This window comes from Bos javanicus, chromosome 25 (genome assembly GCF_032452875.1).
Source record: "Bos javanicus breed banteng chromosome 25, ARS-OSU_banteng_1.0, whole genome shotgun sequence".
NCBI classification, from domain to species: Eukaryota; Metazoa; Chordata; class Mammalia; order Artiodactyla; family Bovidae; genus Bos; species Bos javanicus.
The window spans coordinates 37,119,942-37,146,966 of NC_083892.1; the positions used below are offsets into that span (position 1 = coordinate 37,119,942).

General features: G+C 46.4%; 1 protein-coding gene across 1 annotated transcript in view; it reads left to right on the plus strand.

Moving 5' to 3' along the window:
- Window positions 1–227: 227 nt before the first annotated feature.
- KPNA7 (karyopherin subunit alpha 7) overlaps window positions 228–27,025 on the plus strand; it is a 38,953-nt gene continuing 12,155 nt past the window's right edge. The window contains exons 1-10 of the mRNA XM_061401237.1: window positions 228–366; window positions 2,312–2,437; window positions 5,899–5,981; window positions 6,055–6,100; window positions 6,365–6,671; window positions 8,042–8,124; window positions 9,652–9,915; window positions 11,700–11,933; window positions 13,724–13,906; window positions 17,918–18,064. Coding sequence (XP_061257221.1) covers window positions 301–366; window positions 2,312–2,437; window positions 5,899–5,981; window positions 6,055–6,100; window positions 6,365–6,671; window positions 8,042–8,124; window positions 9,652–9,915; window positions 11,700–11,933; window positions 13,724–13,906; window positions 17,918–18,064 — 1,539 coding nt within the window. The 5' untranslated portion in view covers window positions 228–300. The remainder of the gene's footprint in view (window positions 367–2,311; window positions 2,438–5,898; window positions 5,982–6,054; window positions 6,101–6,364; window positions 6,672–8,041; window positions 8,125–9,651; window positions 9,916–11,699; window positions 11,934–13,723; window positions 13,907–17,917; window positions 18,065–27,025) is intronic.

Consider the following 27,025-nt stretch of genomic DNA (forward strand, 5'->3'; position numbering starts at 1 on the left):
TTCCCAGCCTACCCTAGCCGTCAGAATAAACTTCAAGCCAAACTGTCCCCAGAAGTAGTACGTTTCCCTTACCCCTGCAACCCTGGGCTGGTCCCCTCTGAACTCCCATGATGCTCATTACTTACTCAGCTGGTGTGTGGTGCCTATGGATGCTTGACCTCCTGAGTCTGCTCCCTGTTGTGCTGCGGGGCCTTTAAGGGCTTAGAGTCTAAATGGCTTTAACATAGTAACCACATACTGGGCCCTGAAAATCTCTTTGAAACTGTCCTCCCTACAGGTACTTTACTTCTTCCAGTCAATATGCCAACTTTGGATGCTCCGGAAGAGAGGCTGAGAAAATTTAAGTATCGGGGCAAAGATGCATCTGTGAGTATGAAGGAATGTCTTATATGTCAGGGTGAGTGTGGTGGTCCGGTGGTTAAGAGCCCACCCTCCCACTATAGGGATCGCAAGTTCGATCCCTGGTTGGGGAACTAAGATCCCACATACTGCACACAAAGAAAGAAAAGGCATATGATTGAAATGCATTAAAAATAGAGTGAAGGGTGGGAGAAGATAGGGTAACCAAACAAGTATTGCTGAGTGTTCTTTGTGGGTAAGTGCATGGATGTTCATTGAATAATCCTTTTAACTTTTCTGTATGTTTGAAAATTTCATAATAAAATATTGAAGGTGGGGAGGATCAAGCGTCGTGGACTTTGTTGGACAACTGTAGTCTCAAATTAGGGTTTCCATGTGGTCTTGAAACTATTAAACTTTAGACCATCAGTTTCTTCATGTATAAAACAGGGCTGATAACCTACCTCCAAGGGTCTGGGTAGCAGTATCAAGTGCCCGGCATATAGATGCTTACCTGCAGCTCTGCATGTCGAGGGGGCTCACCAAGGAGCTGAGATGTTGGAAATACAAGTATCGACAAGCATGCCTCGTAAAGAAATAGGACTCAGGAGTGAAAGGTCCAGGCTGCTTTCTCTACTGGGCTGAGCATGAGGCCTGGGCCAGGGAGTCTGTGCTGTGTGTGAATCTAGCCCTCACTCAGCTCTTCTCTGGTCTCCAAGTTTCCTGTCTAGCTCTATGTCCTATGTCTATGTATCTTGACTGACGTATCAAGTTGGCTGTGACTTGGGAATCTGAAAGGCAGCTGGGGACAAGGAAAGCACAGGGTCACAGCTCCCCAGTTAGGACACTATCCCAAAAAAGCCAGTTTCTTTTTACTTATGCCCTTCCAACAAATGTGGCTTGTCTGTCTTCCAAGACCACCGCAGATTAAAGGAAACCAGTTAGGACATAGGAATGGAACTCTCTGTGGACAGCAGGGGGAAGGGTCAGGAGATGAGAAGATAGAAACCGAGGGTACAGCGCCCTCCTTGGGAGAGGGCCACTGATGGGCCAGCACAGCAACTGGCTCCCCAGGCCCCCAGCGTGTCCCCGCCCTTCCAGAGAACGCCGCAGTGACCCTGGTTTCTTTTCTTTTTTTTTGGCCGCACCATGTGGCTTGTGGGAACCTAGTTCCCAGACCAGGGACTGAACCAGGGGCCCAGAAGTAAAATTGCTGAGTCCTAACCCCTGGATCACCAGGGAATTCCCCCTGACCCTATTTTCAAGAAAGGATTAAATAGCTTCTTTAAAGAACCTCAAGTATCTAATACACACTGACTTCCTTATAATCAATATTTTAAAGTCTTCAACCCCAAACTCATCTATCCATAAAGATTAGATCATTTCCCCAGGACTCTGAATACTGTGAAGTCCGAGTTTTGCCCAATAAAAGAAGAAAAGAATTTGTTTTTTGGTTTGTTTTTTAGAATTTCCATCTCCTTCTTCCTCTGGTGTCCAAGTAGAACTCTTGGGATTACATCAAGGCTTGAATGACCTATAGGCTGATACCCAGCAGCGGAAATGGTCAAGGCCGTCTGGGGTCTAGGTGCTCCCTTCAGGCCCCTGCCCCACGTGGGTGCCCACAGCGGGCAGGCCCAAACCTGCTTTTCTGGAGCTAATTATCACCAGTGAAGATGCACTCAGATTTAGGGCAATGGGATGTCCAGCTCAGATGTCTCTGTACCTGTCAATGGGCAGACATAAACTTCCTTCACTTTGGGAGGAAGACTGACTCTCTAGAGGTGGTGTAGGAGGAGGAAGCCAAGAAGGTGAACCGAGTTGACTGTTGACCAGCTGTGCGATCTGAACTCTTCAGCCTGTTGCTGAAATGTGAAATCAGATACTTTGAAGTGTGTTCTGAAGACTAGTTGTGCTGGCAACCTGCACCCCACCCCCAGCTCTAAGGGCTCCCATTCTTTCTTTTCCTCATTAGGCGAGGCGGCAGCAGAGGATTGCAGTCAGCCTGGAGCTCCGGAAAGCCAAGAAGGATGAGCAGGCCTTGAAGAGGAGGAACATCACTGATGTCTCACTTGACCCTTCTGATCAGCAGACCAAAGGGGTACGTTGGGAACATGGCATTTAGAGCAGTTGGGTGTAAAAATATGTCCTTAGTAAGTGTCTCTGCCCTTAAAATGTTTGATTGAGAACTTGCAAGTTCTAACTGAGGCCCTTTAAGGAAAGGAGTAGAGAGATGGTCATTAGAGCTAAACCGATGTTGTCAGAAAGCTAAATGTCATTATCTTTGTGGCCATGAGTCTGGGATCTATGTTCTAACAGGAGATAGAGAAGGTGCTGCTTCTCAATGAAAATTCACTTGCTTCCATTCAGCCAGAAACAGGGAGTGAGGGGTCACGAAGATTCTCTCTCAGTAGAGGCATCTAGTTACTCGACTTGTCAAGTCTTACCTCGGACTTGAGTGCTGTCATCTCTCTTCCATTCTCCATCCATCTCAGCCTCCCTCAAAGCAAATCCTGGGATGACTTCCAGGCCCATATGGTTATTTCTTCTTTAAATGTTTGTGAAAGTTCACCAGTGAAACTTTCTGTGTCTGGGCTTCTGTTTGTGGAATTTAAAAAAATTAGTAACTCAATTTCTTGTTATAGGTCTCTTCAGATTTTCTCAGTCACCTTTGGTGATTTGGATTTCTTGGAATTTGTCCCTTTCATCTAGATCATTTAATTTGTTGGTGTACTCTGTTTATCGAGTCTATATTTTTAATTCTGTAAATTCAGTAGTTATGTTCCCAATTTTATTCCTGGTTTTAGTCACTTGAGTCCTACCTATTTTTCTCTTGGTCTATCTAGCTAAATATTTGTCATCTTTATTGCTCTTTTGAACCAACTTTTTGTTTTAATTTTTTTCTATTCTCTCATTCTGTTTAATTTATTTCCACTCTATTTTTCAAAAATTTTCATTTTCTCTGATTATTTTTTTTTATCTTTTATTTCTCGTATTTTAAAGCGTGAAGATAGGTCATAGGTTTGACGGTTTTCTACTTCTTCAATGTAATACGTGCATTTATGGCCACATATTTCCCTTCAAGCTCTGCTTTACTTGCATCTCATCAGTTTGGGTTTATTGTATGTCTGTTTCACTCGTCTCAAACTATCTTCTAATTTCCTTGTGGTTTTCCATCAGTTATTTAGGAGTGTGTTGTTTAATTTTAACAAATCTGTTTTTCCCAAATTTTCTTCTCTTTTTCTTAAAGACTTAATGCCTTTTTAAAATTTTGTTTATTTATTTTTGGCCACACTGGGTCTTTGTTGCTGAGCTCACTCTCTCTAGTTGCGGCAAGTCGGGGCTCCCCTTCGTCGTGGCGCGCTGATTTCTCTGAGGTGGCTTCTCTTGCTGCAGAGCCGAGGCTCTAGGCATGCAGGCTTCAGTAGTTCTGGTGCATAGGTTTAGCTGCTCCATGGCACGTGGGATAGTCCCAGACCAGGATTGGAACCCATGTCCCCTGCCTTGGCAGGTGGATTGTTAACCACTACACCCTGGAAGTCCCCACATTTTCTATTATTTGTTTTTAATTTCATTGCACTGTGGCTAGAGAATATACTTTGCATGATTTCCGTCTTTTACCGAGACATGTTTTATGGCCTAATATATGGTTTATCATGGAGAATGTTCCATGTGCCCTTGGGAAAAAATGCACATTCTGTTTGCTGGTGTAGACGTCTGCCAGGTCTCATTGCCTTGCAGTGATGTTTAAGTCTTCTGTTAGCTTGTTGATAGTGCATCTGGTTGTTCATCCACTGAGTGCGGGGTTCCAAGTCTCCAGCTGTTGTTGTTGAATTCTCTCTCTCTCCCTTCAATTTTGTCAGTTTTTGCTGTGCATAGTCTGGGGCTCTGTTGCTAGGTGAATAGGTCTTTATAACTATTATATCTTTTAATGGGTGAATTGACTGTTGTTATTATAAGATGTCCTTCTTTGTCCTTAATAACTTTTGTCTTAAAGGTTGTTTTGTCTCATATTAGTGTACCCACTCCAGCTCCATTTGGTTGCTGTTTGCATGGTATATTGTTTTTGGTTCCTTTCCTTTCAGCTCTTTTTTGCCTTTGAATCTTATGTATGTCTCTTGGAATTTCCTGGTTGTCCAGTGGTTAGGACTCCGTACTTCCACTGCAGAGGGTACCAGTTTGATTGCTGGTCAGGAAACTAAGATCCCACATGTCATGCAGCACAGCACCCCACCCCCCACCCCCCCCCCCACAAAAAAAATGTGTAGTTAGTCTATTATTTGCCCCCAACTATTATCTAACCCCCTCTCACCCCAAGCAACTGCAAATTTGTACCACTTCCTTGAATTGTTTTTAACAAATAACCTCCAGGAAAAAGACTTTTTTCTTTATGTGAGGTCTGAGCCCAATAAAATAGAATCTTACAAATGGGATCTCCCAGGAAACCACCAGAAGGATCAAATAATAACTCTCTGGGAATGAGGTTTTAAGGGAGAACCAGCCTGTTCTGCCTCCTCCAGTGCCTACTGGGCTATTGGTTTTTAAAGTGCCCACGGAGCTGGGGGAGGAGGGGTGGGGATAAGGCATGGCAAAATGCTGCAGTCCTCGCTGTTCTTCCTGGGAGTTAGACAGTTTTCTTGAGTAAACCCATTTGAGCTTGAATAAAACAAATGGCTGCAAACTTTTGGTCAGTTTCCAGAGTTGTAGAAAAGTTGATTCCATTTTTCAGGTTTCTTGTTGCTTTTGTGGAAGAGAATTTTGAGGTCCTGACTCTGCCATTTTTGCTGACGTCCCTAGCACGTCTTCCTTTTGGCTGCAGTGAGTCTTCAGTGCGCTGCATGGGCTTCCTCTAGTTGTGGCGAGAGGGGGCTGCTCTCCAGCAGTGCTCGGGCTTCTCCCTGTGGAGCACGTGCTCCAGGGCACGCGCAGGCTCAGCAGTTGCGTGCACAGGCTTAGTGGCCCGGGGCATGTGGGATCTTCCTGAAAGTGGAAGAGAGAAAAGTGCCAAGTGTTTGCTCAGTCGTCCCCAACTCTTTGTGACTTCATGGACTGTAGCCTGCCAGGCCCCTCTGTCCATGGAATTCTCCTAGCAAGAAAACTGGAGTGGGTTGCCATTCCCTTCTCCAGGGGCTCTTCCCACCCAGGAATCGAACCCAGGTCTCCTGCATTGTAGGCAGGTTCTTTACAGCCAGCCACCAGGGAAGCCCGGATCTTCCCGTACCAGGGGTCAAATCCATGTCTGCTGTCCTGGCAAGTGGCTTCTTAACCACTGGACCACCAGGGAAGTCCCACTAGCTTCCCACTAGCTCGTATGGGAGTAAAAGGCTCTGGGGACCCAAGTGATACTAGGAATTACCTCTCCCCCAGAGCATGGGAAGTGTCCCACGAATCCGTGAGACCTGTGAGACCACCAAGAGTTCTTCCCTCTCCTAATACAGACCAGCATGCAGCTTGAGATGTACTGCTCAAGCCAGCTTCTTCTAATCAGATAGATGGCGAGACTAGATGACCATGGTTCCTTTTGGCAGAGACTCTGACTTGAATCTGTGTCTCCTTATACAGGTCAGCCTCACCCTGCAAGAAATAATCAGTGGTGTCAATGCCTCAGATCCAGAACTATGTTTCCAGGCCACCCAAGCAGCCAGGTATCACCAAACAGACTTGTATCATTGACGGGTTCTTAGCCGGATTCCACTGGCCTCTTTGGTCTCTTGACAGTGGCGAAACACCCACACGATGTAGGAAAAAGCGGGCCCTTCCAAAAGTGAGATGGAATTGCTCCTCTACACTGTCCTTGAGAACAGCTTAAGATATGCAAGTGTTGTCAGAGACGAATGGCTTCATTTAAATTGGCCTCTGCAGAAATGGCGGCTCATAGATGATAACTAAAAATGCTGCTTCCTCCCCGCAAAGCGCCACAGGCTGAGCATGAGGATCCGAAGGGGCTCTGGCCCAGCCGTTTGTCTTATTGGATAGTTAGGAATGCCAAGAACATCCATAAAGGGGCTTCTCCCTTCCTGACTCACAGGATATGTTCTTGTCTTTCTTTGCTCTCACACTGCAAAGGAAAATGCTGTCCCGGGAGAAGAACCCTCCTCTGAAGCTGATCGTGGACGCGGGACTCATCCCCAGGCTGGTGGAGCTCCTGAAGTCGTCCCTTCACCCCCGCTTGCAGTTCGAGGCAGCCTGGGCTCTGACCAACATTGCTTCAGGGGCCTCAGAGCTGACTCGCGCCGTCGTGGTCGGGGGTGCCATCCAGCCCCTGGTTGAGCTCCTGTCTTCCCCTCACATGACTGTGTGTGAACAGGCCGTGTGGGCCCTCGGGAACATAGCAGGTGAGGCTCTCCCCACCGGGGAGCTAAGAAAACAGTGGGCCGGGCATGTGGCACGCCAGGGGAGCTCTTTGGGGAATGCTGTAGATCAGACATTCTCGAGTATACAACTACCTAGCAACGCTGGCAGGAGTAGAACGGGCTTTACCGAAACTCAGAGTCAAGTTCAGAGGCCAAAACCTGAAGCTGAGACTAGGTGACGCGCTGTGTTCTGGAGCTCCAGGCTGCTTGGGGACCTCTGCCAAGACTGGAGTCTTACAGCCTCAGGGCCTAGTGGCTTCAGGAACAAAAGACAAATCTCTGTTGACACTGCTCATACAGGCTGGGGATATTCTGACAGACCCTTACATCACCCAGGACCGTAAAAGAATTCTACCTTCAGTGAAAGTTGCCCAGGGAACACACACACAAATGTTTGCTCAGTGTAGGGGAAAATTCTCCCGATGAAAACACGATCCTAAGATCGGCCTCACGGATTTAGTACTGGATGCTGTACTCCCTGCATGGCCCGAGAAAGCACAAGCTGGGGATGAGGGTTGCTGGGGTGGAAAATCCAGGATCCCAGGCTGAATATAAATATGATGTCTCTGGGGGGAAAAACTCAACTGGGCCCCTCAGGGTTTTGACAAATTAAAATCAACCAAATATTAGCAATTTCAAGTTCAGAGAGTCAACAGTTCTCCATGACCACATCAGCAGAAACAGTGTGATTAGACCTCCAAGGACTTCGCGTGATGGGATTAGCAAACAGAATATAAAATAAGTCTGCCTTTTAAACGCTCACAGAAGTAAAGCATCTATTACAGAGATTTCATCTCTCGTTTTGCTCGGTGCAGTCAGGAACGGGCAAAATCGGGTGATGTAGTGTCGTGTAGCTTATGCCTTGCCTGATGGTTGAAGAGCTGAGGTGTCTAGGGTCTAAAGTTGATCTTCTAGCCCGAGTAGCAGATAGCTGTTGGCTGGCATCTATCTGTCTCCCAGACTTTGTTTTGAGTTGCATTCGGGAGTTGCCAAAGCCTTCTGGGAAGACAGTTTGGTCTCTAGTGGCCTTTGTCTCCTGAGAACCATGCTGTGAAATGCCGCCAACATTTAGAGTGCACTTCCCCGGGTCTGGTTGGCTGGCTCCTTGATGGGCCCAGAGACCATGCTCCTAGCAATCCCTGCTGTGTGGTAGCTGTTTTCCATATCAGACCATCTACTCAACCAACATGTTGGAGACCCAGGGGTCTAGTTCATGGTTATACTATCTGCTTGCCTAACCCAGAAATGAGTTTTGGCTTCTCACCACTTGCAGAGCCTTTTGAAGAATTTGTCACCCACCCCAGGACTCTCTCTGTTCCCTCTTAGAGTGTTGTGTTCTTATCTATTTGTAGGTGATGGACCAGAATTCAGAGACAATGTTATCGCGAGTGATGCCATTCCACATCTGCTGACCCTGGTTTCGTCAAGCATACCAGTTGAGTGTCTTTTTGATGAAGTTCACTAGCTCGGTACACAAGTTCCCAAAGTTGGGAAATGGGAAATGTGCTTCCAAACCAATGCTAGGCCATGTGGTCTGCCCGGCCCCTTGCAGCGGTGATGAGGAACAAGGCCTCAGACTGGGTGTCACTGTGGGGAGAGGCTGATTCACATTTGTCCTCAAGGCAGTGCTGATCTTTCTTTGGAGTTGGGGTGGAGGTTGGAAGAGATCCATTGGAAGTTTTTCTAAACTTACAATCCTGCAAAAGATGATGACTGAGCTCTCTATTCAAGGGGCACAGAAAGAATTAGTGGCTCCCCGGTACTGTTCCTGGGTAGTAAAATAGGGACTAGGTTCGAAGCTTAGAGTCCACGTGGATTGCTTTGGCAACAGTAGAGGACTCTCTGGGTTAGGAATGAAATTTGGGTTCTAGATTTGCCTTAAACAAAAATGAGAAGGCTGCTTCTGAATGTCAAGGGAGGGACTTCCGTGGTGGCCCAGTGGTTGAGACTCATCGTTCCCAATGCAGGGTACCTGGGTTTGATCTGTGTTTGGGGAACTGGAGCCCACATGCTGCAATAAAGATCTCACCTGCAGCAAACGACCTGGCATGGCCAGATAGAGAGAAAGAGAGAAATAAGTCTATTTAAAAAAATAAGGGGCTACATACCCTGCCCTCAAGGTGAGAGAACCTGATATGCTGAGCTGGAAAAAGGCTGGCATGACGAAGGGAGCTTGCAAGCAGAGAACAGTGCAAGACGGATGGCAGGAGGGGCGAGGGACTTAGACGTCAGTCTGGGGGCAAAAGGAAGCCTTGGGAGGATGTCATGGCAGGAAGGGAAGCGACCTGGTCTTCCAGAAAGACCCCCTGGCTGCCGTCACAGGATTAGAGCCGAGGGAGGTGGAGGGGCACGTGGACCTGGCTTGCTGCTGTGATGGGCACAGAAGCGGGAGGCAGAAGGAAGCGACGATTGCCCCCAGGTTTCAGGTTAGGTTGTTTAGAGGACCCTCCTTTTAGAGATATGGGGAGGGTAAAGGGGAGAAGGAATCGGAGCCTTAGTTGTACAGGTTAAGTTGAAGCCAGTGAGAGGCACCGTTGCAGCAACCCTGGGAAGGTAGCTGTGCCTGTCTAGATGACGCGTACATATGTATCCTCCAGCCCGGCGAGGTCAGCCAGAGCACAGTTCAGCCAAGTCTAAACTGGCCAGCTGCTTGCTTTTTTATGAATGAATGAATTTTTTATTCTTGGCTGTGCTGGGTGTTGGTTGCTTTGCGAGGGCTTTCTCTACTTACAGCAAGTGGGGGCTGCTCTCTAGTGTAAAAAAACAAACCACAACATAAAAACAAAGCTCCTCCTCTGCACCCCTCCAGGGCTTATCGCCTAGAACAAATTCCTGTTTGAAGCTCAAACGCTTTGGTTCCTACGGGTCAATACTATTGATCGAGGGTGGCTGGGACATGTTGCCGTGGGCATGTTTCCTTCTTCCTTCTTACCCAGTGCTAGCGGCAGTCTCCTCGTTACAGGTCCCATTCCTGCGCAACATCGCCTGGACCCTGTCCAACCTGTGCCGGAACAAGAACCCGTACCCCTCCGACCACGCGGTGAAGCAGATGCTGCCTGCCCTCTTCTACCTCCTGGGGCACCCAGACAGAGAGGTCCTCTCGGACACCTGCTGGGCCTTGTCCTACCTCACCGATGGCTGCGATGCGCGCATCGGCCAGGTGGTGGACACTGGGGTCCTGCCCAGGCTGGTTGAGCTTATGAGCAGCTCGGAACTCAACATCTTGGTAAGTGTCCCAGGTCCCATTGGTCTCCATAGGGGCCTTCAGGTTAGAGTTCGCGGGTCGTCATCACTTGAGCAGGTTCTCTTCTTCCTCACCCCCCAGTCTTTCCCTGTTGATATTCATCCTTCACCTGGAACCAAGCTGGTCCTCTGCATTTCCCTGGTCTCTGCTACTCTGTAACTAAAGATCTGAATCAACTTTGATCCAAAATCGTGGGGATGTTCAATGACTTACTTTCTCTTAATCTGATAACTAGAAAAGATAGAAAAGCACCAATTAAAATTGCCTATAATCCCTCCACCTAATGAAGTATTCTGTTTTGAGAATTTTTTTTGATGTGCACCATTGTTAAAGTCTTTATTGAGTTGGTTACAATATTCTGTTTTATGTTTTGGATCTTTGGCCACAAGGGATCGAACCCACACTCCCTGGACTGCTAGGAAAGTCCCTAGTGAACTAGTCTTTTATGGCCTTTCCTTCTACTGGTCTCTGCATGTAGATGTTAACAAGTTGGGGTATGTCTGTGCACATTTTAATGTAAAGCTTGTAACATTTGATTTTCTTACTCAAGTATAAAAGTTCCCCCTTATCCTGTCCCCAGTTGGTTCCCTTAGACTACGTTAGGTATGGGTGGAAAGTAAGTAAAGCCAACATCAAACACATGACTCTGTGACATACGTCACTTGCGTAATGTACTTCACTGGACGTGTAGTTTGAAGTACGGGTACCCCTTTTGATTTCTATGCCTAATATTGTGTATTATGCAATCTTTGCGATCATCCATTCAGAGATGAGTGTATCGTTGCTCAGAAGTCAAGGCTACTTTGGGGATAGTGTTGAGGGCATGAAGGTGTGAAGACATCTTCTAGAATGTTTATCATGGGGGCTTGGGGCCCAAATGCAGCAGACTGGCAAGGCTGTGTTTGGCCTGTGGCACTACTTACCACCTCTCACTGGAGTAGCAGATACCTAGTGTGATAGGTTAGGAAGAGTCTAGAACTGTTGATGGGCTGTCACCATGGTACAGAGAAACCAAAATAAACCCACAGTCGACCCTCCTGGGCTTCCAAGGTTGCTCAGTGGTAAAGAATCCACCTGCCAGTGCAGGAGCCACAGGAGACCTGGGTTTGATCCCTGGGTTGGGAAGATCCCCTGGAAGAGGAAATGGCACCCCACTCCAGTATTCTTACCTGGAGAATCCCATGCACAGAGAAGCCTGGTGGGCTACAGTCCATAGTGTCACAAGGAGTTGAACACGACTGAGCTACTGAGTACGCACACATGCACCCATGGCCCTCCTAGGACGGTTGTCTTGAGTCCAAACATAGATGCATCCTAGGGACCTTCAAAGATACTGAGAGACCTTTATGAATACATCCCCAAAATGCCACTGGGACTTCATTAGCTCTAATTAAAGGAAGTTTGATATTTATGCCAGATACAAATTCAATAGAGATTATTACGTTATAAAGATGACCATCAGTTTAGCAACTTTCCCAATATAAGGACGTGAAAAGGACAGCACTGTTTGGGAAATGTATCACTTGACCTCTGACCCACTTGGGCTGAAACTACTGGGAGGCTGACAAGTACCTTTAAACTATGTGAACAGCCAAGGATGCACTGAGTGGATGAGGATCACGGATAGAATCATTATTCACAGGCTTCCGGAAAACCATCCGAACAGTGCGACAAACGTTTGGGAGGGCGTGGAGTTTGCTGCGATGGTTATCTTCCGCGATGACAAATTTGCAGCGTTGGTTACACGTCTCACCTTGGTCCCCCAGACCCCCTCTCTCCGCACCGTGGGCAACATTGTCACAGGAACGGACCACCAGACCCAGCTGGCCCTGGACGCAGGCATCTTGGGTGTGCTGCCCCAGCTGCTGACGCATCCCCGCCCCTCCATCCAGAAGGAGGCAGCCTGGGCCCTGAGCAACGTGGCTGCTGGGCCCCGCCAACACATCCAGCGGCTAATCGCCTGTGGCGCCCTGCCTCCCTTGGTGGCCGTGCTAAAAAACGTAAGTGGCCCACGCGGCATCCCTGACACAAGGCTACTTTGCATTGGGCTATGTGTTCAACTCCTTTAGGTGTTCAGATGTAGACTGAGAAGCAAAATTAATTGAGAGCATGACAAATCTACAAAACATTAGTTTCCTAACTCTCCCTGAAAAAAAAAAGGGGGGCATGCCACTTTGGATAGCCCATTAAAAATTTAGAAGACTTAATAAGTCAATGAAAAGGTGATCCCACAGCTCAAATATCCAGAAAAATATTGAGCTGGTAAATACTGGCTCATCTCTAGTGTTAAAGTGTGCCACCTACTTTCCTTGGCAAAAATGGGAGGAGATTTGGTTTCGTTTTGTTTTCGGAGAAAAAACATATCGGGTTGTGATATGGTGATGTTATACACTGAAGAAAGGGCGTGCCTTTTCAGTATAAAAACCCCATTGATGAAAGCGTAAATCCAGATATACTAGGAGAAATACACTAAAGCTTCCTTCTTCTTCCTGATTCCCACTTCCTTTCCCCAAGACAACTGCTACCATCAGCATTTCTTTTTGTCACCTTTTAGTGGATGAGCTATGTTTAAACCATCAACTTGGGAAACAGGTCAGGAGTGGTGACCTCGGGTTGGGGAGGGAGGTTAATGTCAGGCTGACTGGTGGGTCCCCAGGTGTGCGTTAGGTATGGAAAGCTAAGCCAGGAGTGCTACCCAAGCCATGGCATCTTCCAGTCTGTCAGATGCTTCCTTCCTGCGTCCTACCCAGAGTCTGTACCTGTTCTAGTCAGAAGCATCTAGTTGGAAATCAAGGAGTGATCTTTTTTTAAACCGTGCCTTTTGAACTATAACTTGCTTGCAGCCGTGTTATTTTAGTGGGTTTTTTTTTTTTTTTTTGCTTTGGTCTAAACTGAGGTTGCAGTTTCCCCCAGCCATAACGTGGGACTAACTCCTCCTGTAAATGGATAGAAGGATCCCTGATAAATGAATCCCATCTCTCTGAGCCAACTGCTTCTTTTTGTTTTTTGCTCTGCTGAGTCTGTTTGGCTGCATGGGCTCGTCTCTAGTTGTGTCGCGCGGGGGCCACTCTTCAGCTGCAGCGCGAGGACTTTTCGTTGTGTTGTTCTCATTTTGTTGTTGCTGCAGAGCACAGGCTCTCGAGTGCGTGGAATTCGGTAGTTGCGGCTCACGGGCTCAGTAGTTGTGGTGCTCAGGTTTAGTGCTCCTTGACACATAGAATCCTCCCAGACCAGGGCTCAAACCTGTGTCCCCTGCCTTGGCAGGCAGATTCTTTGCTACTGAGCCACCAGGGAAGCCCCAAGTGCTTTTTTAAATGGAAGGGATGCACTGAGTGAGATTTCAGTGGCTTTCCTGTGTCCTCACCGGGTGGTGTGCTCAGCTCTGGAGCTTCTTGTGCAAAGTTTTACTGGGGCAGAAAGACTAGAAATGTAGACACGAGTCACTATAATCTTAAAACCCCAGGTGTCGTTCCTGATCGGTACTGTTTACCTGTATTGGTTGATGTTGATTCTGTTTTTCCTATAACCTGACGCAAGGAAATGAGCCTGTCTGAATGTAGAACCTCCCTCGAAGACCCTACATGAGTCTGCCCTTCCTTCCTTTTTGGCTTCTCAAAGATGATATCTTCTGTTCAAAAACTAAAGGCAGGTTACCAAGGGACTCGGTGTGAATTGCACGTAGAGTCCCAGGAATAGATAGCCCAGCGTCCCTAGGAATCGAACCACATCCGTATCCCTGTATTTAGATTCTTCGGAATCTATAAAGAATGGAAATGTTCTCTTTGTGCAGGGAGAGTTTAAAGTCCAGAAGGAGGCTGTCTGGACAGTGGCTAACTTCACAACCGGGGGCTCCGTGGAGCAGTTGATCCAGCTTGTCCAGGCTGGAGTCTTGGAGCCGCTCATAAATCTCCTCACCATCCCAGACAACAAAATGGTTATCATCATCCTCGATGTTCTCTTTTTCATCCTCCAGGTGAGCTGTTCTGAGCAGGGTGGTTTCTAAATAACAGTCTCTGCATTAAGACATGTCATTTGGTTCTAAAAACCTAACTAGAATTCTCTTTTCCTCTCCGCTTCCACACCCCCCACCCCACCCTCTGTCCACACATCCGATGGATAGCAGGACAAGAGGCCTTTCAGTGAAGGTCCGCCATCTGCATTTTCCCCCAGAAGTGTCTCGGTGGCCTGCATTGTTTTAGATGCTCAGGAAACAACAAAGCAAAGTCCTTGTCCCGTAGAGTTTATGTATTAGGGGGGCGAGGAGCAGACGCATTGAATAGAGAGTTGCCGGTAGAATATATCTGATGGAGGGGTAGTTACTGATGGCCCAGAGTGGGGAGGGCATGGTGGTCTCTTAGATGCAATAGTTTGGAGAAACTTCAGTGAGGAAGAACGTTTGAGTAAAGGCCTGAAAGAAGTGAGTGAGTCTTGTGGGCACCTGGGAAAGTGGTCTCTAAGTGAAGGAGACCTTAAAAAGCAGGGATGGGGGTGTGGCCAGAGAGAGTCAAAGGGTGGAAGGTCCTGGGAGACAGGCTCGTGATATCTAGGGGCCAGAGCACGGACGGTCTGTGAGAGAAGGTGGACTTAGTCTGAGTGAGATAGAGAAACTAACCAAAGGTTCGAAGCAAGGAAGAAACAGTCAATGAGTCAGATGGCTGGTTCTTCTAGAAGATGAAACAATATACTTGGAGGAAGCAGCAGGATGTTAACAAGGAGAGACCTTGAGGGACCGTACTAGAGTTCCTTTCCGTTTAGCTGCGTGGCTGGGAAAATGGACTACAAAGCCTTGAGGTAATTCTGCTGCTGCTACTGCTAAGTCACTTCAGTCGTGTCCGACTCTGTGCGACCCCATAGACGGCAGCCCACCAGGCTCCCCTGTCCCTGGGATTCTCCAGGCAAGAACACTGGAGTGGGTTGCCATTTCCTTCTCCAGTGCATGAAAGTGAAAAGTGAAAGTGAAGTCGCTCAGTCGTGTCCGACTCTGTGTGACCCCATGGACTGCAGCCTATCAGGCTCCTCCGCCCATGGGATTTTCCAGGCTAGAGTTCTGGAGTGGGGTGCCATTGCCTTCTCTGGGAGATAATTCTAGAGAATTCTTATTTCTGAAATAAAGGTGAGCTAAGCCAATGTTTACATACTATCTGTGTCAGTTGTATACTGAACAACAAATTACCCCTCTAGTGGCTTAAAACAAACATTGTCTCACACAGTTTCTGGGTTTAGGGATCGAGGCAGCTTAGATCTGAGGCAGATGGTTCTGGCTCAGGGTCTTAGAAGTTCAAGATGGAAACGGGGGTGCAGTCTCATCTGAAGGCTTGATGGAGGCTGAAGAATCAGCTTCCATGAAGACTCGATTACCTGCCTAGAAAGTTCTTCTTACCACATGGGTTGCCTGGGACTGCTTGAGTGCCCTTCCATCGTGGCTGCTGTCTTCCCCTGCAGCAAGCTATCTGCCACCTTCTAGCAAGGTGGAAGCCCCAATGTCTTGTAGGACTTAGGAAGGAGGTCATGTCAACAACATCCTATTGGTTACACAGATGACCCCATTTCAGCATGGGAGGGGCTACACAAGGGAATGAATATCCCGGAGGCAGGGATCATCTCAGGCCATCTTAGAGTCTGGCTTTATTCATTTGGTGAAGGTCTTTTTTATGTGACGGAGCCATTTGAAAAGGTTCAAAGTAACACCAGAGGACTCCTTTAAAAAGCTCACTTAAAGCACTTTTCATGCAACTGTCCCAGAAAGAACTGACCCCAGTCAAAAACGGATTGGAAACAGCCCAATTAGACACTAAGACTTTGAGCAAATCAGATTAGAGACTTGGCAGCCAGCAGGAAAAGTAGCAAAGCTGACTCTGGTGCTGGGAAAGATTGAAGGCAAAAGGAGAAGGGGATGGTGAGAATTAAATGCTTAGATAGCATCACCGACTCACTGGACATGAATCCGACGAAACTCTGAGAAACAGTGAGGGATGGGGAGCCTGGGGTGCTGCAGCCCGTAGGGTCACAGAGAGGTGGGCAGGACTTAATGAGGGAAAAGCAATAACAACAAGGCAAGGTTGGGCATAACGTGTGAAAGCGCACTTGGAGCTGTAGAAATCTGTTTATCTCATTCATTTGAATGAAACACTTGGGGTCTTTTTCTTGGGAGGAGTCTGGACACGTCCCATCTGGAGGACCAGTGAAGCCCCTGTATCCAGTGGTGGCCCATGGGACAGTAAGAAAGATCAGGATAAGATAGAAGATGCTTCAGGTGGGCAGCAGAGTACAGTTGAGGTTCTTTGCAGTAACCTGGGGGCCATCTGCTGTTCTGTCCAAGTCCAGAATTCTCCAGGGCTCCTCCTGCTCTAGGTCATCACCCACTTCCCAGTTTTCTTAGAGACTAACCTAGCACATTGGTTCCTGCCTCTGTTTCTTTTACTCAAAGCCAAGAGCTCACTCTGGACATACAGAGAGGACTAGAAGGTATCAAGACTTAGACAAAAGTGCAGGCTCTCATCAGATAAATTATGGCCTAACCAATATTTAATTTGATCCACAGGAAGTTTTGTTTGTGTGTGTGTTTATTACTGCTCACATAATAGCCAGCAGAGTCCTACAGGATGACAAAGTTGTTTCTTTCTCTCTCTGTCTGCTTCCCTCAAAGATTCTACTTAGGTGAACTACTCCTTTCCTCGAAGAGATGTGGGTTTGATCCCTGGGTTGGGAAGATCCCCTGGAGAAGGAAATGGCAACCCACTCCAGTATTCTTGCCTGGAAAATTCTATGGACAGAGGATCCTAGCAGGCTCTACAGTCCCTGGGGTGGCAAAGAATCGGACAACTGAGCGTACACTGTAGTGATGCTTCCTCTCGATACGCAGCACTTGTTCCCTCAGAACTCTGTCCTTCCCTTCCTTCTCTAGGGGATGCCATTATTCTGTGATGGACCCTGGTACTGTGCTGGTCATTAAGAACTGGGTACTTCCCAAGCCTTTTGTGCACATCTTCTATAACTTAAACCTCTGACCACTTACTCTATTGTCCTTTCTGTTTTGTTTTTTAATTGAAGTATAGCTGATTGACATTGTGTTGATTTCTGCTGTATAGCGAAATGATTGTTATACCCGTATATACACCCTTTTTTATGTTCTTTCCCATCATGGCTTGCTGTACTATAGCAATTCTTGTCTCCCCTGGTAGTCTGAGTTGGGAAAAGGCTTTCTCTATGTCTCACCTTTATTGATAGTTTTGTGGCCCTTGTCCATAGTGTACATACAAATGATGAGTGAGTGAATGCCCGTGGATGAGAAATCCAGTGATCAGCACGGGCTTCAATCCAGTCCCATCACGTGTTTCCAGGGACCTCACTAGCTGCCATGGTGTGGCTTCTGCTACCGAGGGTCTCCTGCCTGACCTCTCAAGGCTTTCCAGGGAGCACAGGGCCAGAACATCTGCATTTATGTAGCATCACTTGAACATTCTTTTCTCTGTTTTTAAAACAGTCTCCATTAATTAGAAGGGGTGTGCTTAGTCACTCAGTTGTGTCCGACTCTTTGCGACCCCATGGACTGTAACCCGCCAGGCTCCTCTGTCCGTGCGGATTCTCCAGGCAACAATACTGGAGTGAGCTGCCATGCTCTCCTCCAGGGGATCTTCCCAACAGGATCAAATCCAGGTATCCCGCATTGCAGGCGGATTCTTTACAGCTGAGCCACCAGAGAAGCCCAATTAGAAAGGGGATACCTACAAAATAGTGTTCAGCCATGTGTGTATGGGTGGTGGCATATTCAGAAAAAAAAATACTGAATTTTGTGCAATGAAGACAAATCTCAATAGATAGATGACAGTTACCCCCAAATGAGAGGAAGACAATGCAATTTTGATTCAGTCTGGGAGAAGAACACTGCAGCAGCCCACTGGGCGGCTTTGGTCTGATTCCACTGAGGTAAAGCCCCGTGTCCTAAGGGCTTCGGTCCAGAGTCTCACTCTTATATCACCTGCAGGCAGCGGAGAAGATTTCTCAGAAGGAAAACATGTGTCTGCTGATAGAAGGACTCGGTGGGCTTGATAGAATTGAGGCTCTGCAACTTCACGAGAACCATCAGGTCGCCCTGACTGCGCTGAACATTATCGAGAGACACTTCTCCGAGGTAAGTGCCCAGACCTCCTGTGCAGGTGATCACCTGGCCGGTACCTGGGCTGTTCCTAGGAAGCTGGTGACGGACAGGCAGGCTTGTCTCATGACTCGGCCCTGAGTTTCTTCCCTTCCGTGTTATGGGGGCCACCTTTGAGTGGCAGCTTCTTGGTCCTAGGAAGCTTCCAGACCCCTTTAATCTCGTAGGCGCTTGTCCTACCTCCTCTGGTGTAGAATCTCACTCTTGTTTTTTGTTATTTTTCCCTACTTGCCTCTTCTGGGGGAGGGAGAGTAAAGGAGTATGATGTTAAAGTGACTTTGTACTGAGAAATTCAAACAACGAAGGGAGGCCAGCTTTTGAACAACCATTTTGCTCTTTAATTGTATTTTGTCTCTTTCTGGGCTTCCCTGATGGCTCAGTGGTAAAGAAGCCACCTGCCAATGTGGGAGGTGTGGGTTTGATCCCTGGGTCAGGAAGATCCTCTGGAGTAGGAAATGGCAACCCTCTCTAGTAATCGTGCCTGGAAAACTCCATGGATCGAGGAGCTTGGTGGGCTACAGTCCATGGGGTTGCAAGAGAGTCAGACATGACTTAGCAGTTGAACAACAGCAACAACAAATTGTCTCTTTCCAGAATAGGATGTTTGGGAATGAACTCTATAATAAAGGCTCCTAAGTTTTCTATAGGAGCAGGGAATCACGATCAGATAGCATTAGATACTTTTACAGACTTTTTATTGTAGTAAAACATATGTAACATAAAATTGACTGTTTAAATCATTTTTAAGTGTATGGTTCACTGGCATTAAGTACATTTCACATTTTTGTACGGCCACCATCACCAACCATCTCCAGAACTTGTCCCCATTAAACAATTATTACCCCCTGCCCCCACCAGGCTCTGGAAACCACCATCTCATATTCCATCTCTGAATTTAAGCACTAAGCACCTCGGAAGTAGAATCGCACAGTATTTGTCCTTTTCTGACGGACTTCTTTCACTTAGCATAATGTCCTCAAAGTTCATCCATGTTGTAGAATGTATCAAAGTTTCCTCCTCTAAGCCTAAATAATATGCCATCATATGGATATACCGCATTTTATCTAGTCATCTATGGATGGACACTTGGGTTATCCTTTCGTCTATTGTGAATAATGTTGCTATGAATATGGGAGTACAGATAGGTTGGAATTCCTCCTTTTATTTCTTTGGGGTATATACCCAGAAGTGGAATTGTTGGATCATATGGTAATTCTTTATTTTTTATTTTTGAGGAACCACCATATTGTTATCCATGGTGGATGTACCATTTTACATCAACACACACAGTTTCCCTTTTTTTTTTTTTTTAACATTCTCATCAATACTTGTTTTCTGTGGTTTTTAAATTTCTTCTTTTTGGTTTTACTTTTTTGTGAAACTATTTTCTTTGTATTTTTTTTAATCATAGCCATTTTAATGTGTATGAAGTAGTATCCCATTGTTTTCTTTCTCCCAGTTTTATTGAGATGTGATTGACAGAGAACTGTGTAAGTTTAAGGTGTCCAGCATAATGATTTGATGTACTGCTGCTGCTGCTGCTGCTAAGTCGCTTCAGTCGTGTCCGACTCTGTGCGACCCCATAGATGGCAGCCCACTAGGCTCCCCTGTCCCTGGGATTCTCCAGGCAAGAACACTGGATTGGGTTGCCATTTCCTTCTCCAATGCATGAAAGTGAAAAGTGAAAGTGAAGTCGCTCAGTCGTGCCCGACTCTTAGCAACCCCATGGACTGGAGCCTACCAGGCTCCTCCATCCATGGGATTTTCCAGGCAAGAGTACTGGAGTGGGGTGCCATTGCCTTCTCCGGGTTTGATGTACATACATCCTCAAATGATTAGCACAATTAGTTTAGTGAACATCCATAATCTCAGAGATATGAAATAGAAAAAGAAAATTTTTTTCCTTGTGGTGAGAACTCTTAGGATTTATTCTCTTAACAACTTTCACATGTAACATATGGCAGTGCTAATTACATTACTCATGTTAATTATCCTTATCTATATGTATTATACTCATTATACTTATTTATCTTATAATGGGAAGTTTATGCCTTAAGACTCAGTTCAGTTCAGTCGCTCAGTCGTGTCTGACTCTTCGCAACCCCATGAATCGAAGCACGCCAGGCCTCCCTGTCCATCACCAGCTCCCGGAGTTCACCCAGACTCACGTCCATCGAGTCGGTGATGCCATCCAGCCATCTCATCCTCTGTCGTCCCCTTCTCCTCCTGCCCCCAATCCCCCCACTACCTTCATCCAATTCTCCTCTCCCCTCACTCCCACCTCTGGTCACCACAAATCCGATCTCTTTTTCTATGAGTTTGTTTTTGAAGGTAATTAACCTACAACACTGTGTTAGCACCTGCTACACGATACAGTGATTTGATATTCCTATACATTTTTAAATGTATAGAAATCAGAACAAGCCTAATTCCCATCTGTTGCCTTACGGAGATACCGCATAGTCACTGACTCTGTTCCCCACACTGTGTATTTCATACCATGGCTCATTTATATTGTAACTAGTATATTTCATCCCACGGCTCATTTACTGTAACTAGTAGTTCGTACCTCTTGATCCCCCTCGCCCATCTCTTTCACCCCCTCAGGCAGTCGCGTGTTCCCTGTACCTGTACTGTGTCTGTTGTGTGTGTTTGTGTTGTAGATCCCGTATATAAGTGAAGTCACAGTCTTCGTGTTTGTCTGACTCCAGTCAGCACAGTGCCCTCTAGGTCCACCCATGTAGCCACAGATTAGAAGATTACATTCCTTTTACGGCTGAGTAGTGTCTGCATCTTCTTATCCATTCATCTATTGATGGGCACTTAGGCTGCGTCCGTATCTTGGCTATTATAAATAACGCTGCAGTGAACACGGGGTGCATGGATCTTTTCAGATTGTTGTTGTTCAGTCACTAAGTCGTGTCTGGCTCTTTGTGACCCCATGGACTGCACACGCCAGTCTCCTCTGTCCTCTGCTATCTCTCAGAGTTTGCTCAAATTCAGGACCATTGAGTCGGTGATGTTATCCAACCACCTCATCCTCTGTCACCGCCATCTCCTCCTACCCCCAATCTTTCCAGCATCAGGGGCTTTTCCAATGAGTTGGCTCTACGCATCAGGTGGCCAAAGTGTTGGAGCTTCAGCTTCAGCATCAGTCCTTCATTTTCTTTGGCTATATATCCAGGAGTGGAATTGCTGTATCATATGGTAGTTCTACTTTTGATTTCTTTTTTTTTTTTTTTTGATGAACCTCCATACTGTTTTCCACAGTGGCTGCACCAATTTATATTCCCACAAATACTGCAGAAGGGTTCTCTTTTCTCCAGATCCTCGCCAACACTTTTTGTTTTTTTGATAAGTCATTGTGACAGATATAAGGTGATATCTCACTGTGGTTTTGACTTGCATTTCCTTGATGATTAGATGTTGAGCATCTTTTCATGTTCCTGTCGTCCATCTGTATGTCTCATTTGGAAAGACAAGTCTATTCAAGTCTTCGACCCACTCGTGTTCAAGTTTTTTTAATGTTGAGTGTTTGAGTTCTTTGTGTATGTTGGATATTAACCCCATATCAGATATATCATTTGCAAATATCTTTTCCCATCCAGTAGTCAGCCCTTTTCATTTTGTTGGTTGGTTGTTTCCTTTGCTACACGAAAGCTTTTTCTTTTCCTATAGTCCCATTTGTTTCTTATTTTTGCTTTTGTTTCCCTTGCCTGAGGAGACCTATCAAAAAAACATGTTACTGAGATTGATGTCAAGCAGCATGCTGTCTGGATTTCTTCCAGAAATTTTATGGTTTCAGCTCTTTTAAGCCTTTAATCCAGTTTGAGTTTATTTTTGTACATGGTATGAAAAAGTTGTCCAGTTTGATTCTTTGGTGTGTGGCTGTCCAGTTTTCCCAACACCATTTATTGAAGAGGCTGTCTTATCCCCACTGTATAGTGTTGCCTCCTTTGTCATAGATTCACTGACGCTCTGTAGTTTTGCATTAGATGTTTCTCGTTTGAGGAATGTGAGATCAACGTTAAGTGGCCAGGTAAACATGGGGTTACACTCTGTTAAATGTCAAACTTGAATCATTAGCAAAATCCAGAGCTATACAATCAATATGACCAGGTTAGTGGTTCTTCCTAATGAGAGGTAGCTGATTTTAGTTCGGGACCACGAGGATGCTCTCAAAGGAGAAATGACCCGGGACAGTGATTAGCATCTTCTGGGTTAAAGGCTCCTAAGAAAACCATATAATTAGGAAACTCATCCTTTAAAAAGGAGACAGTTCTTGAGGAGCCCTATAAGGGCTCCTAAAGACTTCTGATCTAGAAGTAATAGCTATCTATACCTATTGTATCCTTACTCACTATAAGGTTAATGCTCTATATAGCAAACTGCTTTTGTAAACAGGCCAGACACAAAAGGGCAAATACTATATGATTCCCCTTACATGAGGGACACACAGTGGTCCAGTTCACAGAGAGAAAGTCAAACAGTGGTTGCCAGAGGCTGGGAGGGGGAAGAGAATGCTGCCTTGTTTAATGGGTAGAGTTTTGACTGGAAATGATAACACTCTGGAGACAGATGATGGTGGTTGCAAAGCAGTGTGATTTGTCTACTGTGGGTGTGAATTTCTAAGCCACTGAGTTGTCTGCTTCGTGGTGTGAGATGGTACCTTTTATGGGATGCACACACACAGACTGCATTTAAGGTCCATCTGGAGAAATAGTTCAAGGCTTCTCTCCTTTGATCTCTCCTCTGGGAGAGCCTCAAGGCTGACTCAGAGCAAATGCGAATCCACAGAAGATGTGAAGGAGTCCATCGTGCAGGGATAATGTGCTGAGAGCCTGGAGGTATAACAGTGTCTCTTCTCCCCCGAAGGAAGAAGAAACTGTCACAGCCTTGCGAGCCCGGGACCAAGATCACAAATTCTTGAAGGACTTAACAAACACATACCACTGCTGCACAACTCCTAAACCGGGACCCAGACCCTAAGACTCACTTCTTTAAGAAAACCCCTTCCCCTTGGCGTACCACAGGCGTAAAGCTTTTAAAACTGAACGTTAATAAAATTTTCCACATTTTCACCTCCATCTATCAAAGATGCAATTAAGCCACTTGTGCCCGAAAGCCACATGGAATCCATCTCCTAAGTGCGTGTGGCTTAGCGGTTCCCTTTCAGGATCTTCAAGGAAGATCTTCAGAGTAGGGCGGCCTAGAGCTCCCCAGACAAACTTGGGTGAGTCGTAGGTATGGTTTGACCAGTATTTTTTATATTTATTTGTGGATCCCCGACCCTTTTCCTTGTCAGGTAAGGCTTGTTCATACAGAACGTTCTGCAGGGAAGGCTGTGTGGGCAGTGGTCACAAGGAGAGTGACGAGGATGGGAAGAACCTGGAGACACAGCACTGGGTGGTATGGGAATGGATACAGGAGGTTTAAAGCAAGATTAGACTCGATTTGTCTGATGTGAGCGTAGATGAAATCAAGTTATATTTTGCTCTTAAGCATCACCCCAAATGTCATGCCCAAAGCATGTTCTCGCTGGTCCTTGATAGGTGGGCAGGGAAGCTGATATGTGGGTGTCCCTCCGGAATGACTGGAAGGCAGCTCGTGGGCTCACTCAATGGTGAGAACAAATCTGTGATTCAGTGGACTCTGGGCTTTCCTGTCGGTATCCTTATCTTCTGGGGTGACTCTGCCAGCTTCTGAGGGCTATGTTGGTGGGATGGGCGCCTCAAAGAGTTCTCTCCCACACGGAAGTGGAGAGGGCCTGGGAGATTCCTCTCAACTCCCTCTCTCTGTCTCTTTTTTTAAATCAGTTCATGACATCTAGTTGGGCACATCTTAGGCCAAACAGAATTTCACTCTCTGAGGACTTTGAATCTGGGACCCAGGGGTTGCGCCCAGCAGAAACAAAGGATTGGCGAGTGTTTGCTTCAGCAGCCACAGTTTACACTCAGTGGGATGGTGGCCTCGGTGGCGCCTGCTTCCTGCTTCTCCAGGGCTGCCCTTTGGTCCCCTACGTTCTCCTTTGTCCCTCCCATAGATTGTCTCTTTTATTTTTGGCCATGCCATGTGACTTGCGGGCCCTCAGTTCTCTGACCAGGGATTGAACCCGTGGCCCCTGGCAGTGTAAAGTGCCAAGTCCTGACCACTAGAGACTGCTAGGGAATTCCCTAGATTGTCATTTTTCAAGTAGCTACAGTTGGTTTCTGCTGGCTTGCAATTGAAAGAATCTTAACAGAGACCCATGAAGCGTGAAGAACTAAACTATGACTAGTTATTATTTAAATTCAAAAGATTTATCGGATAATTCTGTCAAGATAGACATTGTATAAAATTTGAATTTTTAGGTTAAACACACAAAACTAAGAATGGAGGAAAAAATGATAATTGTACCATTCTAGCATAGTCATGTTAAGATTAGTTACATTTGCCCAAATAGTCTGACCACGTTGGCTCCAACTGTTAGCCTCTTTTCTCTCAACTATTTTTACTAAATTGCACAACAAAGGAGTATCTGTAGCTTAAAGATTCTGATACCAACTTGTCTAGCAGGGTTTTTAAACCAGGAACTATTTGCCTATTGTACATGGTTTGGGTGCAAAGAGATGGTATTAGTCACCTTCTGGCTGGGTGCCCGTGTGCTTGGACTCAGCAGATTGAGATGACTGGCAGAGAAACAGAGAGGAAGCAGTAACTGGCTCCGAAAAATTTGTGATGCAAAAGCTAAACGAAAAAACTCCGATCCTCTTGCGTCTACCCTCAAGTGGTTATGTGCCCTAGAAGAAATACCACTCTCTTGGTCGACCATGTGCCATCCATAATCCGTCTTCTGTTTCTCTGAAATGTGCAGCGACTGTTGAACCTAAAGCCCGTGACTCCTTAGGAACAGCAGAGAAAACAGCTGGCCTTGATTGAAGTCGCAAGCTCTGGATTCCAGACCTGGCTTTTTCTCTTTTCTTTTTTGAAAAGATAGTTGTTTATCTTTGGCCTGCTGGGTCTCCGTCGCTGCATGTGGGCTTTCTCTTGCTGTGCTGAGTGGGGGCTGCTCTCTAGTCGCGCTGTGCAGGCCTCTCGCTGCAGTGGCGTCTCTTGTGGAGGCTCTGGGCACGGGCTTCAGGAGTTGCGCCACACAGGCTCGCTAGTTGAGGTGCGCCGGCTTAGTTGCCCCGTAGTAACTTGGATCTTCCTAGGCCAAGGATTGAACCCGTGTCTTCTTTATTGCAAGGCAGACTCTTCACTCCTGGACCCCCAAGGAAGCCCTGCTTTTTTTTCCCCTGTAAAGCCTCTGTTCCCTTCGTGTCTCATCTGTCAATTCTCCCCATTCCTTTGGGTTTCAGGTTTTCATCTGTGAATGAAAGGTGTCGGTTTAGATAAATTAATAGTCATATAATGTTTTCAGGCATTTTATCGTATATGAGACTCATAACTCTGGGAAGTAGGTGGGGACAAAAGCAATTTCCCAGTAAAGAAGTCGGAGCTCAAGCTTGTCTGGTTTGTCCTGCGCCTTTTGGTAAAGGACAGAGCAGGGCCTCGGGCACCACGTGCTGCAGGGAGCTTGCTTCTGCCAGAGCAAGTGACCTGAGCGTCTGTGCACGGGCTGAGAAAGAGGCAGTGCCCAGGACAGAAGCCACAGTCCTTCATAACCTAGGCTCAGACAGGGCACAGCATGCCTTCCACCATACGCTACTGGCTGTACCGGCGAACCCCCGTAGAAAGCGGGAGAGGCTACAGATGTAGACCAGGAGACAGGACCACTGGGGGCCACCTTGGAGGCTCTGCATGTGTCCACACGTTAAAAGACCACGTTCCGGTGACGGCCTGGAGCCTGTGAAGTCTCAGCAAAGAAACAGAAAGAAGAACCAAGTGGGAATTTTAGAACTGAAAAATAAAATAACTGAAAGCAAGACTTGACTGGGTGCGCCCAACAGCAGAATGGAGAAGACGGAGGAAAGAACTCGTAGACTTGAAGAGAAAACATGAGGAAGAAGCAATTTGGGACTTCCTGGGGGTCCACTGGCTAAGACTCTGAGCGTCCAATGCAGGGGGCCCAGGTTCAATCCCTGGTCAGGGAACTAGATCTCACAACCAAATATTTAAAAAAGAAAGTAAACATCTCGACCCAACTATCAATTTACAGGAAATACAGAAGACAGAGAAAAATGTTAAGCTGAGCTTTAGATATGCAGTCAGCAAAATCCAGACTGTAAGAAACTGCAGGACAGACAACTCAGTTTCTTCATTTATAAGTTCCAAATAAAAATTGCATATCAGTTCAGATCAGTCGCTCAGTTGTGTCCGACTCTTTGCGACCCCATGAATCGCAGCACGCCAGGCCTCCCTGTCCATCACCAATTTCCGGAGTTCACTGAGACTCATGTCCATCAAGTCGGTGATGCCATCCAGCCATCTCATCCTCTGTCGTCCCCTTCTCCTCCTGCCCCCATCCCTCCCAGCATCAGAGTCTTTTCCAGTGAGTCAACTCTTCGCATGAGGTGGCCAAAGTACTGGAGTTTCAGCTTTAGCATCAGTCCTTCCAAAGATATAGGGAAACCTATAAAAGACATATGGACCAGCTAGACTGTGATACCTTACTCGTATTCTGATTGCAACAAATGTAAAAATAAGATACATTGGATATTTGAGACATTGGAAGCTTGAACATTGAATTGAGATTTTATATTAAAGAATTGTTAACTTTTTAGGTTTCATGTTAAGGTTAATTTAAAATGTCACTCTTAAGAGATATGTACTGAATGAAATATGTACTTGAAACATTTGGAATTTGTTTCAAAGTAATAGTGAAGGACAGGGGAGCCTGGCAGACTACCATCCATGAGGTCGTGAAGATTCAGACACTGAGCAACTGGGCAACAACTAATATGGGACACGGGAAGTGGAAGAGAAAGATATTTTGTACGTCTGGCAATGTGATGG